At 40.7% G+C, this 13,049-nt stretch overlaps 2 protein-coding genes across 3 annotated transcripts in view; one reads left to right on the forward strand and one right to left on the reverse strand.

Annotated features, from left to right (window-relative positions):
* Positions 1–6,753: 6,753 nt before the first annotated feature.
* LOC134794563 (uncharacterized) lies at positions 6,754–7,128 on the forward strand. The gene has a single exon (XM_063766371.1). It carries the CDS (start codon positions 6,754–6,756, stop codon positions 7,126–7,128), a length of 375 nt encoding a protein of 124 aa, XP_063622441.1.
* A 1,656-nt stretch (positions 7,129–8,784) lies between these two features.
* Positions 8,785–13,049, reverse strand: part of LOC134794232 (probable JmjC domain-containing histone demethylation protein 2C) — a 218,656-nt gene continuing 214,391 nt past the window's right edge. For both annotated transcript variants that reach the window (XM_063765974.1, XM_063765975.1), the window contains 4 exons: positions 12,763–12,851; positions 12,008–12,230; positions 10,821–11,351; positions 8,785–10,457 (listed from right to left, as the gene is read on the reverse strand). In XM_063765974.1, coding sequence (XP_063622044.1) covers positions 9,420–10,457; positions 10,821–11,351; positions 12,008–12,230; positions 12,763–12,851 — 1,881 coding nt within the window. In that variant the 3' untranslated portion in view covers positions 8,785–9,419. The remainder of the gene's footprint in view (positions 10,458–10,820; positions 11,352–12,007; positions 12,231–12,762; positions 12,852–13,049) is intronic.

A 13,049-nucleotide genomic window follows, 5' to 3' on the forward strand; every position in this document is an offset into this window, starting at 1 on the left:
CTCTATAGCTGGGACTCATGGCGCGGTCCCGACACTTTAGCACTGAATTACCTTTGTTAGTGAGATAAAACGAACCTCTATATAACTGGGATTAGTTGTTGTGATTTTATAGTCACATTTACCTCTATAATTGAGATAGAGAGTGTATTTTACCTCTTTTACTGAGACAATATTTATAAGACTACATTCTCTTAATTGGTTTTTTAGAATGTTATAGGAATTGACCTCTGTATCTGAGATAACGTCAATCTTTGACCTCTTTAACTTGGACTTTATTGATAAATTTCCGTATTTTTACTAACTCTTAGTCTATCCACAAATTCCTCATTTGCTTAATTGTGTCTAAACGACTTCAAGTTTCATTTAGTTAGTTTAGTTAGTTTAAGTAGTTAAAACTATCGAAACGAAAGCTAAAATATTGATAAGTAACATGACTAAACAGAAAATTATTTTCATTTACTTAATTAGGTTTTATGGCCGTATCACATTGTATTGAACAAAATTTATCCTTTCTAGAATCATTCAAAATAAATTCGAATAAAAATTTAAACATACTTAAAAAAATATTTAGGTACAAGGATTATTTACATAATGTTTCCAAAATACCTCTATAACTGAAATATCCTCTATTCTCACCCTTTATTAATGGGACCCTCTGTAAATGAGACAGAATTTTATTTGTACCTGGCTAACTGAGAGCCTGGGTAAGTGGAAAACCTCTTTAAGTGAGACAAATTTGCTCGTCCCTTGAAGTCTCACTTATCCAGGTTTCACTTCATTGTATTTTTGTTCAGAAACAAAATATAGCGGATAAGAAAATTATGTTCGCGAGTGTTGCATGAGCTTTCGAAATATAGACATTCGTTTAAGTACATCATACATAATATACCAAGGTGGAGGTAGTATTAGCATAGTTTTTAGTAACTGCCATTAATAATGGATTAATCATTAGAAACATAAGTCATTATCGGATAAAATATGATTTTAGAAGGTCCTATGATCAACTGATCAGTGACAAAGATTACCTACCTACATGCCTAGCTGAATAACCAATAGGTAGTTACTAGGGAATGCAATCTCCATCTCGCAATTTCGCGATCTCGCATGAATTTTCAAGATGAAATCTCGTTGACATGAAATCTCGGTTTATGCAATCTTGGTCGAGATCTCGAATAATACTTTCGAGATCTCGAACGAGATTGTAAGTTTTATCCGTATGAATTACTATGTTTTGAGTAATATTTGTGACCTTAGATACATGTTGTTCAGGCATTGCTTTTGTGTGCGGCCGGCTTTAACTGACGATAAACTCATTGTGGAGCGCTCCCACCCACAATTATTTATATGATATTTGCTCGCCTACCCTAAATTTGTTTGTAAGTTGCTCAGTGCTTGTCATAAATATCAACTGAGCATTTTAGTGCCTCTGCTTACAGTATAAAAAAAATTATTACCAGGGTGAATCAACTTTTAAGTGTTCAACGTCACACGTACAGAGTCCCTGATCGATAATACAAATTTATACAAAAGTATGAGTTTTTTTAGTATTCCGCTATGTTCCTGTTAATATTTTCTAACATTTTATTACAAAACATTTCATTTTGTTTACAATTTACCCGTTCTTTATTGGTTGTCCAACAGACCAAAAGTTGGTTTTCCATAGTAGGACGGATTGTCCCCTTGCAACAGTGCACCATAAAACTTTGTATTATGAAAAAAATACTGTTGTGGAATTGATATTTAAACACATAATCATTTTTATGGATAAGTATCATCAATAAAATATACCGATTTTTTATATTAGCATGTAACGGTTTATGAATTTCTTGCGTTTAAATTTTGTCCCTTGAATTATCCACGTCATGCAGGTCAACTGGACAACCATAAATTAGTTATGAAATCTAAATATATATAACGTAGCAAGATACTTGAGGACAAGTTCAAGTTTCTGGTACGCAGATAGGCCTACTCGCCATTTTGATTACACGAAACTCGCGGCGTCAGTCGGTCGAGTACTGTTGGAGAGTGTGGGTGGCTTTATTATATGTCCATCGGACCACTGGCAAAAATACATAAATACTTAACATATTACAATAAATGGTATTGTACCAGATACTACTTCACATATAGGTATTTTACCGTAAGGGTGAAATAAACACAAAAAATCTTTAGAATTTATTATACGGCTCAAATTTTTAGATAAGTCCCTCTGACAACTAGTCACTTGGATAACGGAAGTGGTTGTCCATAGGACATTTTGTTTGTCACTTGGACTTTTTTAGATTTTTATAGGGTTTGAAATAAATTCAATAAAGTATCAGAAAGCACTAAACATACATATATATTTTTTTAAAGGTACAATAGCACAATATAAAACAAAGTAGCAGGAGCAATTTTCTTACATCACTATAACTATTTCGCGTTTTAATTTAAAAAATCCGATTATGAGAAATAAGAGTTGTCCAGGGGATAAATTTTAGGGATATATTGTGAAATTTCTTGAGTATGTGCCATATATAAAGATAAAAAAGTATACAGCATTGTTTAATTAATGTAATTAAAATAATTGTTTAAACAATAATTGATGTCTAGTATGTTTAAAAATACTTTTGGATAGTGGTCCAGGGGACAGGGCAGATTTGGGCTGGTGAATTTTTTTCCTCATATTCACTAAATTCTTAAAGAAACAGCTCTGCTTTATACATAATCATAAACTAGAGAAACTTATATTTTAAATAAAGTACTTATATAAATATGGACAATAACAAATAAAAATATAAATCCATAATTTCATCATGTGGACATTTAAAAGTTGATTCACCCACCACTTTTTCTTACTTACATGCAAATTAGAGTTATAAATTTCTTGTTTTTTAATAGAAGTTGATTTTATATGAAATGTTGATTTAATTTGTTGTTTTTATTTTCAAAATATAACGTGATGTACCTACCCTAAATAAGTAGTATATAGACTCTTAGAGATTTTTGATTAAAAGAAACATGTTATTAATTACTTTGTGATGTCTCGATCTCGTCGAGATTAATCTCGAAACTCTGACGGCCGAGATCTCGAAACACCCAATCTCGATTCAGATTTTTCTTGCGAGATCTCGAATCGTCAATCTTGGTGCGAGATTGCACTCCCTAGTAGTTACTATATGTAGACAAGGAAACTACATAACTACATGAAAAACTTGTGTATAAACTATTCATAAATTCATCAGTTTTTTTGCATATATCATATACATGTAATTATTAGGGATGTACCGACTAGTCGGGAAAGCCGACTATCCGGCCACATTTGTAGTCGGCGATTAGTCGGCGACTAGTCGGCAAAAATGGCCGATTAGTCGGCACTTTATTAGTGCAAGAAAAACATTAAAAAAAGAAATAAACAGTCAATATTCACCATATGTTTTATGTCTATTTTACTAAAATACCTATTCAGAGTGCATACGAAAACTTTTGTTCATATAACTGACCGTTTGATCGTTATCGTATGTTGGTGGGATGTTGTTTTCCTCTACAGGTCGATCTCAACTGATTCTCGTGTAATTTCATGGGCAAGTTCGATAGTTAAATAATTTTATTATTATTCAGTACTAGCTTTTGCCCGCGACTTTGTCTGCGTGGAATTCGTGACAGCAGCTAAAGTAGGTATAGCGCCTGGATAATGCTAATAGTAATCATTCAATTCGCGCATTGCTTACTTCAATATTAGGCAATTCATTAATTCTTTCAATTCCACCTCCCTTTGGACTCTCATCAGGGATGATTTCCGACATAAAAACTATCCTATGTCCTTCCCCGGGACTCAAACTATCTCTATACCAAATTTCAACTAAATCGGTTCAGCGGCTTAAGCGTGAAGAAGTAACAGACAAACAGACCGACACACTTTCGCCTTTATATTATAGTATATGGATTTGTTTTTTTTTTTAATGATGGAGCCATGGCGAACTATTAATGTTATTGCAAAATTTAGACACTTAGACAGGGCACGTTGATCGTAAAGACGCTGACCACAGGGGATAGGTTCTTAACTGGCGACTCCGTACGGGAAATAGAGCCTTGGAAATACCTCCTACAAGCTGTACGGACGGTCTGCTCAGGATCGCAAAATAAAGGAAAGACAGAAATTGAACGAGGATTCTTGTGATAGGTCTTTGAAGCTGTAGAGAACACCTTTTAGCCAAGCTAATATGATGAATAGCGCGACCAAAGGAGTAAAACTATTGTTTTTCACCTGAACTTATACGAAACTAATGATCTGGCCGACTAGCCGACTAGTCGGCCGACTAATCGGCCATTCGAGCGCCGATTAGTCGGCTAGTCGGCCAAATCAATAGTCGGTACATCACTAGTAATTATACTTCATATTGCAGGTATAGTTGGATCGCACAACTTGATAAACATACTAATTGGTAATTGTTTAAGTATCACATTTTCTCAGAATGGGTAGTTAAGTGTTTACATTGTGCTCTAAATGCTAGATCGTATCTGCTCTTTTTAACTCGGTAGCAGAATTCTTCATTGTTTTATTATGAACATTTACTGGCCTCTAAACTAATCTGATCAGTATAATATAATGTGAACAGGAGCTATTGTACTAAGGAGCTGTAAAAGCTGACTTGTACCTATGTTTTATCTCATAATGTAAGTAGATACTACATCTAGGTATATGGGAAAATTAAATCACCGCTTATTTATTATTTTCCACGTGTAAGAACCCATGAAAAAGAGATAAGGAGGTATATAATACATTAATATAGGTATCCAAGACAAAAGCCGGAATAAGTCGTATCAAATATCAAGCAAGTGGAGTGGTCTAGCCAACGCAAGTCTCAAGTTGGTACTCTATTTGCTATTTGATAAGTACCTCTTGTTAGGTTGTAGGTAGATATGTAAGTACACACTAAGGGTGGTAACTGGTATTCCACCTATCCAATTTCGTTGTCCAATGTGTTTTGCGTCTCATATTTTGCTTAATGAGAGAGTGAGACGCAATGCATTGGACAAAGAAATTGGAGAGGTGGAATACCACCCAGGTAGGCCGCGGATCCGATGCGGTACATGAGCCTGTTTGCAGTTGCCTACTTAGATTGCTTGTACAGATAAGTAGGTAGTCCAGCGTCCAGCAACACAGACGCCATAGGTAGTGCTAGTCTTGTTAAATATATAATAAACAATATTATCCTATCTATAATCAGTTAACTCGAGATCATTGCATGAAAAATTAACAATATAATATATAGGTACTAATTCATTGTTCACTAGACCCTAACAGTTATTTATAGTACCGTACTATAAAATAACTGTTAGGGTCTAGTAAACATTGATCTTAACACACAAATAAATTTCATATTACTACTTACCTCTCATGAAATGATCTCCATCTCCAGCATCATGTTAATGTAACTAAAATATCTTAGCAAACTGTTTTTAGATTATAACATGCGCTATACCGCGCCACCTATGGTCGAGTAGCGATAACATTCCGCTTTACTTTTATAGCTCAGGACTCTCATCACTAGATGGCGCTGGGAGTTACCATATGACGATATGACGAAGGTTTCAATAAGTCCCCAAGTACGGCCTCATTGTTTTGTCACTAATATAATAAGCAAAGAATCTAATAAGTAATGCGGTATTTATGTTGCACATTATTACAGATTCAGGTCCGCTCTCTTCTCTGATACTATTTCTCTATTAGAATTTACGGGCATGGATCCGTTCTAAACTAGTGGCTCTGTGAGCTGTAGACCTCGCGAGCAGAGCTTTAAATAACATGGTGCTAAGAGCTTTAAATATAGTAAATTAAAAAAAAAACAATACGAAATTAAAGTGTAAAAAAACAAAAAAAGTTATATCCCAGCATACAAATACTGGGGATCGAACCCAGACTCTCTGTGCAAACAAAAAAAGCGAACATTTACAAACTGAGCCAAATTGTTCTTAGACAAGCTAACGAAATTTAGCTACTCATTCTCAAATTAAAATTAGTTAAAATTAAATATCTCAATACCTCCGAAACCAGCGAAATAAATTTTCTGAATTTTTGGGCATTTGATCTATAAACATATCTCAAAAAGAAAAAACTCTTATGATATCGATACGACTATTTGTTTAGGCGCGCGGTATCACGCCTCCGCCATTTTTAAAAATTCCCAAAAACTGGATTGACATAAAATTTTTATTTAATCATAAAATCTGGTCACAAAATTTCACGAGAATCGGTTGAGAATTGTGACCTGTAGAGGAGAACATCCGGATGGACATACGAAAGCAAAATGCCCGAGTCAAAACGTAGACCTTCGCTACGCTTCGGTCAATAATTCAGTATCCAAATTTTTCATGAACGTTATGTTTTTCCGAGTTCGTGTCCCCAATGGTGGATGTGATGTGGGTTTTTTCATATACACTCGGGAGCAAAAAAATCGACTCTAGTCGCATTTTTTAGTTTTTGTCGTGTTTTTCGAAAACGGTCAATATTTTAGTAAAAGTGAGATTGCAATATTATTGTTTATTTATTAAGCTATCAAAAACATTAGTAACCCATAAAATCGGTTAGGTAATTTTCAAGTTATTGTTATTTTTGTAGAAAATGAGATTTTACCTGCTTTGATTACGCACAAGTTGAGCCCCTTTGAGAGCCACAAAAACCGATTTAACCGGTTATTTCTTATCAGTCGCTTATCAGAAGTTGACCTGTGCATATCTCACGCAATTATTCACTGGAATCACCTGGATAAAATGGACACCACAGAAACTGAAGCTAGTCAAGTCATCGTCTTGCTGAATCAATGCCTTAAGCAGCGTGAAGTTGCTGAACAGCTGAATTTAAGTCAGTCTGCTGTCTCCAGAGTCTACCAAAAGTTCACATGGACTGGAAGGCTTGCGCAGAAACCTGGATCTGGCCGTCCCAGATGCACATCGAGGAGAGAGGACCACTTCATTGTTGCGGCCGGTCTGCGTGATCGACACCGTACCGGCGTTGACATCCAGCAGCAGCTGGTGCAGGACCGAGAAGAACCAGTGAGCTCTTGGACAGTTCAACGAAGACTTAAGGAAGCCGAAACTGACAGGGAGGCACCGGGACGCTCGCGTGGATTTCGTTTCGACTTATGAAAATTGAACGTACGGGCAATGGAGCCGCGTACTCTTCAGTGATGAGTGCAGGGTGTGTTTCCATGGCAGTAACAGAAGAGGACGGGTGTACCGAAGACCTGGAGAATGGTTTGCGCCATACTGCATCTCCGAGACAGTCGCCTACGGTGGAGGTTCCGTCATGATTTGGGCGGGGATATCAATGGAGGGGAGAACCGAGTGCCTCCCGGTCAGTTTGGTCCCTGTGGCAGGCCTTTTTGGGGTAAGGTTGGCTTCCTTAAGTCTTCACCGAACTGTCCAAGAGCTCACTGGTTGCTCTCGGTCCTGCATCAGCTGCTGCTGGGTGTCAACGCCGGTACGGTGTCGATCACGGAGACTGGCCGCAACAATGAAGTGGTCCTCTCTCCTCGATGTGCACCTGAGACGGCCAGACCCAGGTTTCTGAGCAAGCCTTCCAGTCCATGTGAACTTTTGGTAGACTCTGGAGACAGCAGATTGACTTAAATTCAGCTGTTCAGCAACTTCACGCTGCTTAAGGCCTTGATTCAGCAAGACGATGACTTGGCTGGCTTCAGTTTCTGTGGTGTCCGTTTTATCCAGGTGATTCCAGTGAATAATTGCGTGAGATATGCACAGGTCAACTTCTGATAAGCGACCGATAAGAAATAACTGGTTAAATCGGTTTTTGTGGCTCTCAAAGGGGCTCAACTCGTGAGTAATCAAAGCAGGTTTCTACAAAAATAACAATTACCTGAAAATTACTTAACCGATTTTATGGGTTATTAATGTTTTTGATAGCTTAATAAATAAACAATAATATTGCAATCTCACTCTTACTAAAATATTGACCGTTTTCGAAAAACACGACAAAAACTAAAAAATGCGACTTGAGTCGATTTTTTTGCTCCCGAGTGTACATAGTAACGGCACCAATCATGAAACGTTTATTCTAAGGGTGGTATAGGGACCGTGCGCATTGGAGGGTCTGCCATCTTGTGATTCTTGTGGCCTGATTCGGAAACATATTTGCACATATACATTGCCAAAACAAGTGCTACCATCTACCGTTCTCGACAAGTTTCCTTGGGCATAGTAGGTGCTGCCATCTTGTGGGCTACATCGGAAGCATAAACATCGCATTTACGCCTCGCGCCAAAAATCTGACGGCTCCTATGCTCCCCCCTATAGTTAATGCAAGTCCCCTATACCTATTTTACAAGATTTGTGGTTTACGTTTGATTATTGGTGCCACACCTATTATAGGGGTGTTTTGTTTACCATGTAAACTTCAACTATGTAAACTAAGCCCTAATGATGCCGTAGTCTGCCAGGCACAGGTTGATTCACGAAAGCTGGTATGAATGGAATGAGCGAAACTTTTATCGTATGAGTGACACGTACGTACCACAATTGTATTGGTTAACTCATTCACTGCCAAGAACACGTATGTGTGTTTATTTTGTACTGGAAATGGGGTGTCCGGCATCGAAAGCATAGAGCTGATACACAGATATTTTTATTCACTCATTCCATTCGTGCCATCTCTTATGCATCGACCGACCTATACTTTTATTATTATTTGTATAAATTATGGAACAGGGATCCCTTTTAATATGGTTTAGTTCCTTCAAGATGATTGATTGATGAACAAGGATAAATTTAAAGTAAAAGAACAACTAATATAAACATCTTTTTTATTCCAACTTATAACCGTACATAATATACACAGTACAAAAAAAACTTGCTTTCGCCTAATACAGCAATAAGGACAAAAGAAATTGTCACATATCTTGTTTAACTATTATTTGTAACATACTAACCAAATTGAGAAACTCTAATAATATAGGAGAAACTTATCTACACGCAGTGTTTAATGTACAATGCTTCGAGCGAATACGTTTACTTCAATACAATAACTTAAAAGTATACATTTCTTAATATGTACTCGATGGAATTCGAATTAAAAATTTACACAATACATACATATCACTAGAACTACAAATAAGCCGTAAATAACCTGAAGAGTTTATTTTGTATTTCGATTAAGGAACATAAAAGATATCCACATCTCGACAATATCACCGTATTCAGACTAATTTACATTGCACATTCTCCGATCGCGACAGTCGGACTAAATCACATTTTGAGTACATTTACACACACAACTGGTACACATTCCACGCGACGTTTAACAATGGCATCTTACATACGAAACGCGGGTCACTCGCTCCCAATCTTACGTTTAAATGCGGAACTTAGCTAACGTTACGTTCGAGGTTGAGATCAAATGCGAGGGGAGAGGGCGGGGCGGGCTACTCCGCCGCCGCCAGCGCCTCCTCCAGGCAGCACAGCGAGTCCTTCACCGCGTGGTACACGATGTTCTTGATCTGCAGCTTGTCCTCCTTGTTGGAGTGCTGCCGCGACAGCCGCCGGAACTGCTGCGCCAGCTCGAAGCAGCGCGACACGTTCTCCGGCGACACGAAGTCCTCCGCCACCTTGACGCAGTCCAGCAGGTTGCGCACCTGGTGCGGCGCGCCCGCCGGCACGAACACCGCGTCGCCCGGGCACTGCAGCACGGCGTAGCCCTCCACGCCGTACTCGCGGTACAGGCGCTCGCGCAGCGCCGCGTCCAGGTACCAGGTCTGGTCGTGCACGGGGTCGTGCTGCGCGCGCGGCCGGGCGCCGCGCTCCAGCTCGGCGCGCACGAGCAGGTCGCGGATCTTGTCGGCGTCGCGCGCCGCGTAGATGTGCCACAGCGCGGCGGGCGGCTTGAGGCGCGCGCGGCGCCGCGACAGCACGTCGGCGCCCGCCTCCTCGGCCGCGCGCGCCGCCTCGCGCGCTCGCTCCGGCGCGTCCGCCGGCGCGCTGGCGTGCACCATCACGTTCACGGCGTCGCTCACGTCCAGGTGCAGGTTGGTGGTGCCGCCGGCGCCGCCGTACGCGGTGTACATCTTGGGCCCGAGGTCGGGCCGCACGAAGCACTCGGGCAGGCGCGCGGCGAGGTTGAGCTTGCCGGCGCGGGAGGTGTACTCGCCGAGGGGCAGCACGCGCATGAGATCCTCGAAGCGCGTGGGCAGCATCTCGGCGAAGTCCTCGCCGGGCGGCCAGTCCTTCAGCTTGAGCACCATGGGCGCGCCGCGCTCGTCGCGCAACCTCTTGCTGGCGAGCTCGAAGCCGTCCCAGAACTTGCGCGCCGGCTGGTTGGGCACGACGAGCCCGGACGCGCAATTGACGAGGTCGACCCGCGTGTCGCCGAAGTCGCGCGAGAAGCTCTCGGGGCTCCACAGGTCTTTGTCCAGCAGATTGGACAGGTCCGACACTAGCACGGGCTGACCGCGTTTCCACTGGTCCTAAAACAAAACGAAAATAAAATTATAATACAATTAAAAGTCACGAAACTAGAGAGTGCCAGATAAGAGAGAGAGCGAGTGATTGAGTGTAGAGTGAGTGTAGAGTGATTGAGTGTGTGAGAGTGAGTGAGTAAGAGTTGTAAATGGAGTGTTAGTCAATGGTTTGACTCATGGTAACAAAATGAATATTTTTTATAAAATCGTTCGGATTCACATCAAGTTGACATCGCTTTCACCATTCCATTGTTTACTTATTCCATTATTTATCAAAGACATACTCGTATATTAAGGAAACGTTAATTTGTAGGGGGATTGACATATTTGGACGAAACTGAATATAAACAACACAATATTAATATTAACCTGGAAAGGTTTGTAGTTGCCGGGGTGCGCGGGGTCTGTGAGGTGCAGCAGGCGGCCGTCGCACAGCCAGGCGTGCGGCACATCGGGGTACAGCACCTTGGACTCCGTCAGCGTCATGATCCGCACGGGCAGCTCGTCGCGGTTGCGCCCGCTGCGCTCGTAGCGCTTCACGACCGTCGACAGAGCGAAGGGCTTGGTCTCCTCGTCTTCGCCTTTCTTCTCGTCGACGACGCTCGATATAACGTCCGATGTGGACAGGGTGTCGCCCTTCGTTTTCTTCTGCTTCTTCTTAGGGGGTTCGGCCGCGTCGGGCGCGGGTCGTATTAAAAGTTCCCGTAGGGTGGAGAAGTTGCCGCCCTCCTCGCTGGAGTCGCTGGAGCTCGAGTCGGACTTCTCCTCCTTCTCGGTCTTGAGCGGGATGTCGGAGAGCCAGCTCACGACGGGGCTGCCCGTTTTGCCGTTCTCGGACTTTATTGGCGAAGAACCGTTGGTCGGCCCGATTTCCTCTTTCACGTCCTCCTTTTTCACATTCTGTAATATAAATAAATAAATATTAGATATTTGCTGTTAATTTACCTTAATCTTTGATTCACGAGAATCCTCATGTAAGTAAAGAGCTTATTTATCCTTTTACACTCATCGGGAAATATGTTGTTGCTAGACGCAATAAAATATTACACGGGTTGAATACACAATTATACGTCATTTAACGAGAAATAAAGTGACATAGCATGAACTAAATAGTAATCATCATACCATTTTTTGGAGATTGGAAAAGGTTTAAGGTAGAAAGGAATAATATTATATTGTACTAACGTTATCCAACGATTTAAGATTATATAACAATTAGAGAACAAGGTCATTGATTTGTTGGCATTTAGCAAGTAGGCAAGAAACCCCAATGTGCAATCTTATTAAAATGTAGCAACGTAAACTGTAAGTAATTTCTCTTAAAAGCAGTAAAATTCAGCGCACATCTCCAAAGACGAGATTTCGACATTATTTCGATTAAAAGTTCAATTTTCGTTTGTCTTTTAGCTGAGAAGACAACTAGATATAATTCTTTTTTTTTTCTATAATAGAACCGTCAGCAAGTAGGCTGTTTTTGTATCTATTATCAATCATTAATAGACAGCGTCATCGCTTGTAGTGAAACGTGATCTCGATCGTGTTTAGGATATTCTCACCTTCTGCATGGCTTTGATGAGCAGCTGGCGGGCGCGCTGGCGCCGGTCGGGCGGCGCGCTCGCGCTCGCGCTCGCGCACGCGCACGCGCACGGCGGCAGCGCCCACGCCGCGCGCGCCGCGTGCGCCCGCGCCGCCGCCGCGCCCAGCGCGCCGCCCGCCGCGATCTGCGTCAGCAGCAGCCGCCGCACCGGGTGCGCGCCGCCTGACGTGCACAGTAACCACCTGCAAGCGTACACATCGGTCAGCTCCGTTCGACAATTAAATCGATCTAAAGACTACATAATGTTCAACTTTTTCGGAGTGGACGATTGATTAGCCATGATGTAGCGGTGTTTTAATAACTGAATATGGGTCGAGGGTACACCGTAAAGATTATTTGTATCGGTTATTATTGTAGATTTTCTAGTATCCTAGTCGCAGTGCATAAAACGACAGTCAAATCGGTCTTCGTGTTTGTTCACTTTGTTTATGTAAATTACACAGACTAACAAAAAGCTCTTTTGAATGAGAAAACAAAAAACCGTCCTGTACAATAACTAAAAAGGAGCAGGTAAATTCTATGAACCACAGAAACTATTGTTATTTTTTGGGAAGATTTTAACAAAACAGTCCTTTAATATTTACATAATATTCGAGAACTTAAAAAAAATTCAGAATTTACTTAAAGTAATCCGATACATTTGTGAAACATGTTACTTACATGCAAAATGAAATTGACATTTAAATAAAATAGGAACTGGTTTGTTGAACTTACCCGAATGAATCTCTTTCGACGTTTGAGTTGGCATTCGAAGAGTTATTTGTCTCACTGGTGGTGTTAGCTGACTCGCCAGACGTCCGGGACTGTCAACAAAAATGTTACGTTAGAACATGTCAGCGATTGCATTTTCAAATAACTCAGTTCAAACCACGTTTATGAATCATGTTTAAAAATAAAAAACATGACATTTTATTTAATTTACCTTATAGCATATTTAATTACACAAACGGGTTTACCGCGATATAATTTCATTGTTTTTACCTTAAATTCCGACGTTTCAG

Source organism: Cydia splendana, chromosome 10 (genome assembly GCF_910591565.1).
Source record: "Cydia splendana chromosome 10, ilCydSple1.2, whole genome shotgun sequence".
Classification (NCBI taxonomy): domain Eukaryota; kingdom Metazoa; phylum Arthropoda; class Insecta; order Lepidoptera; family Tortricidae; genus Cydia; species Cydia splendana.

Coding starts and splice junctions, on each gene's coding strand:
- LOC134794563 (XM_063766371.1), top strand. CDS start 6,754: ATGGACACCACAGAAACTGAAGCTAGTCAAGTCATCGTCTTGCTGAAT.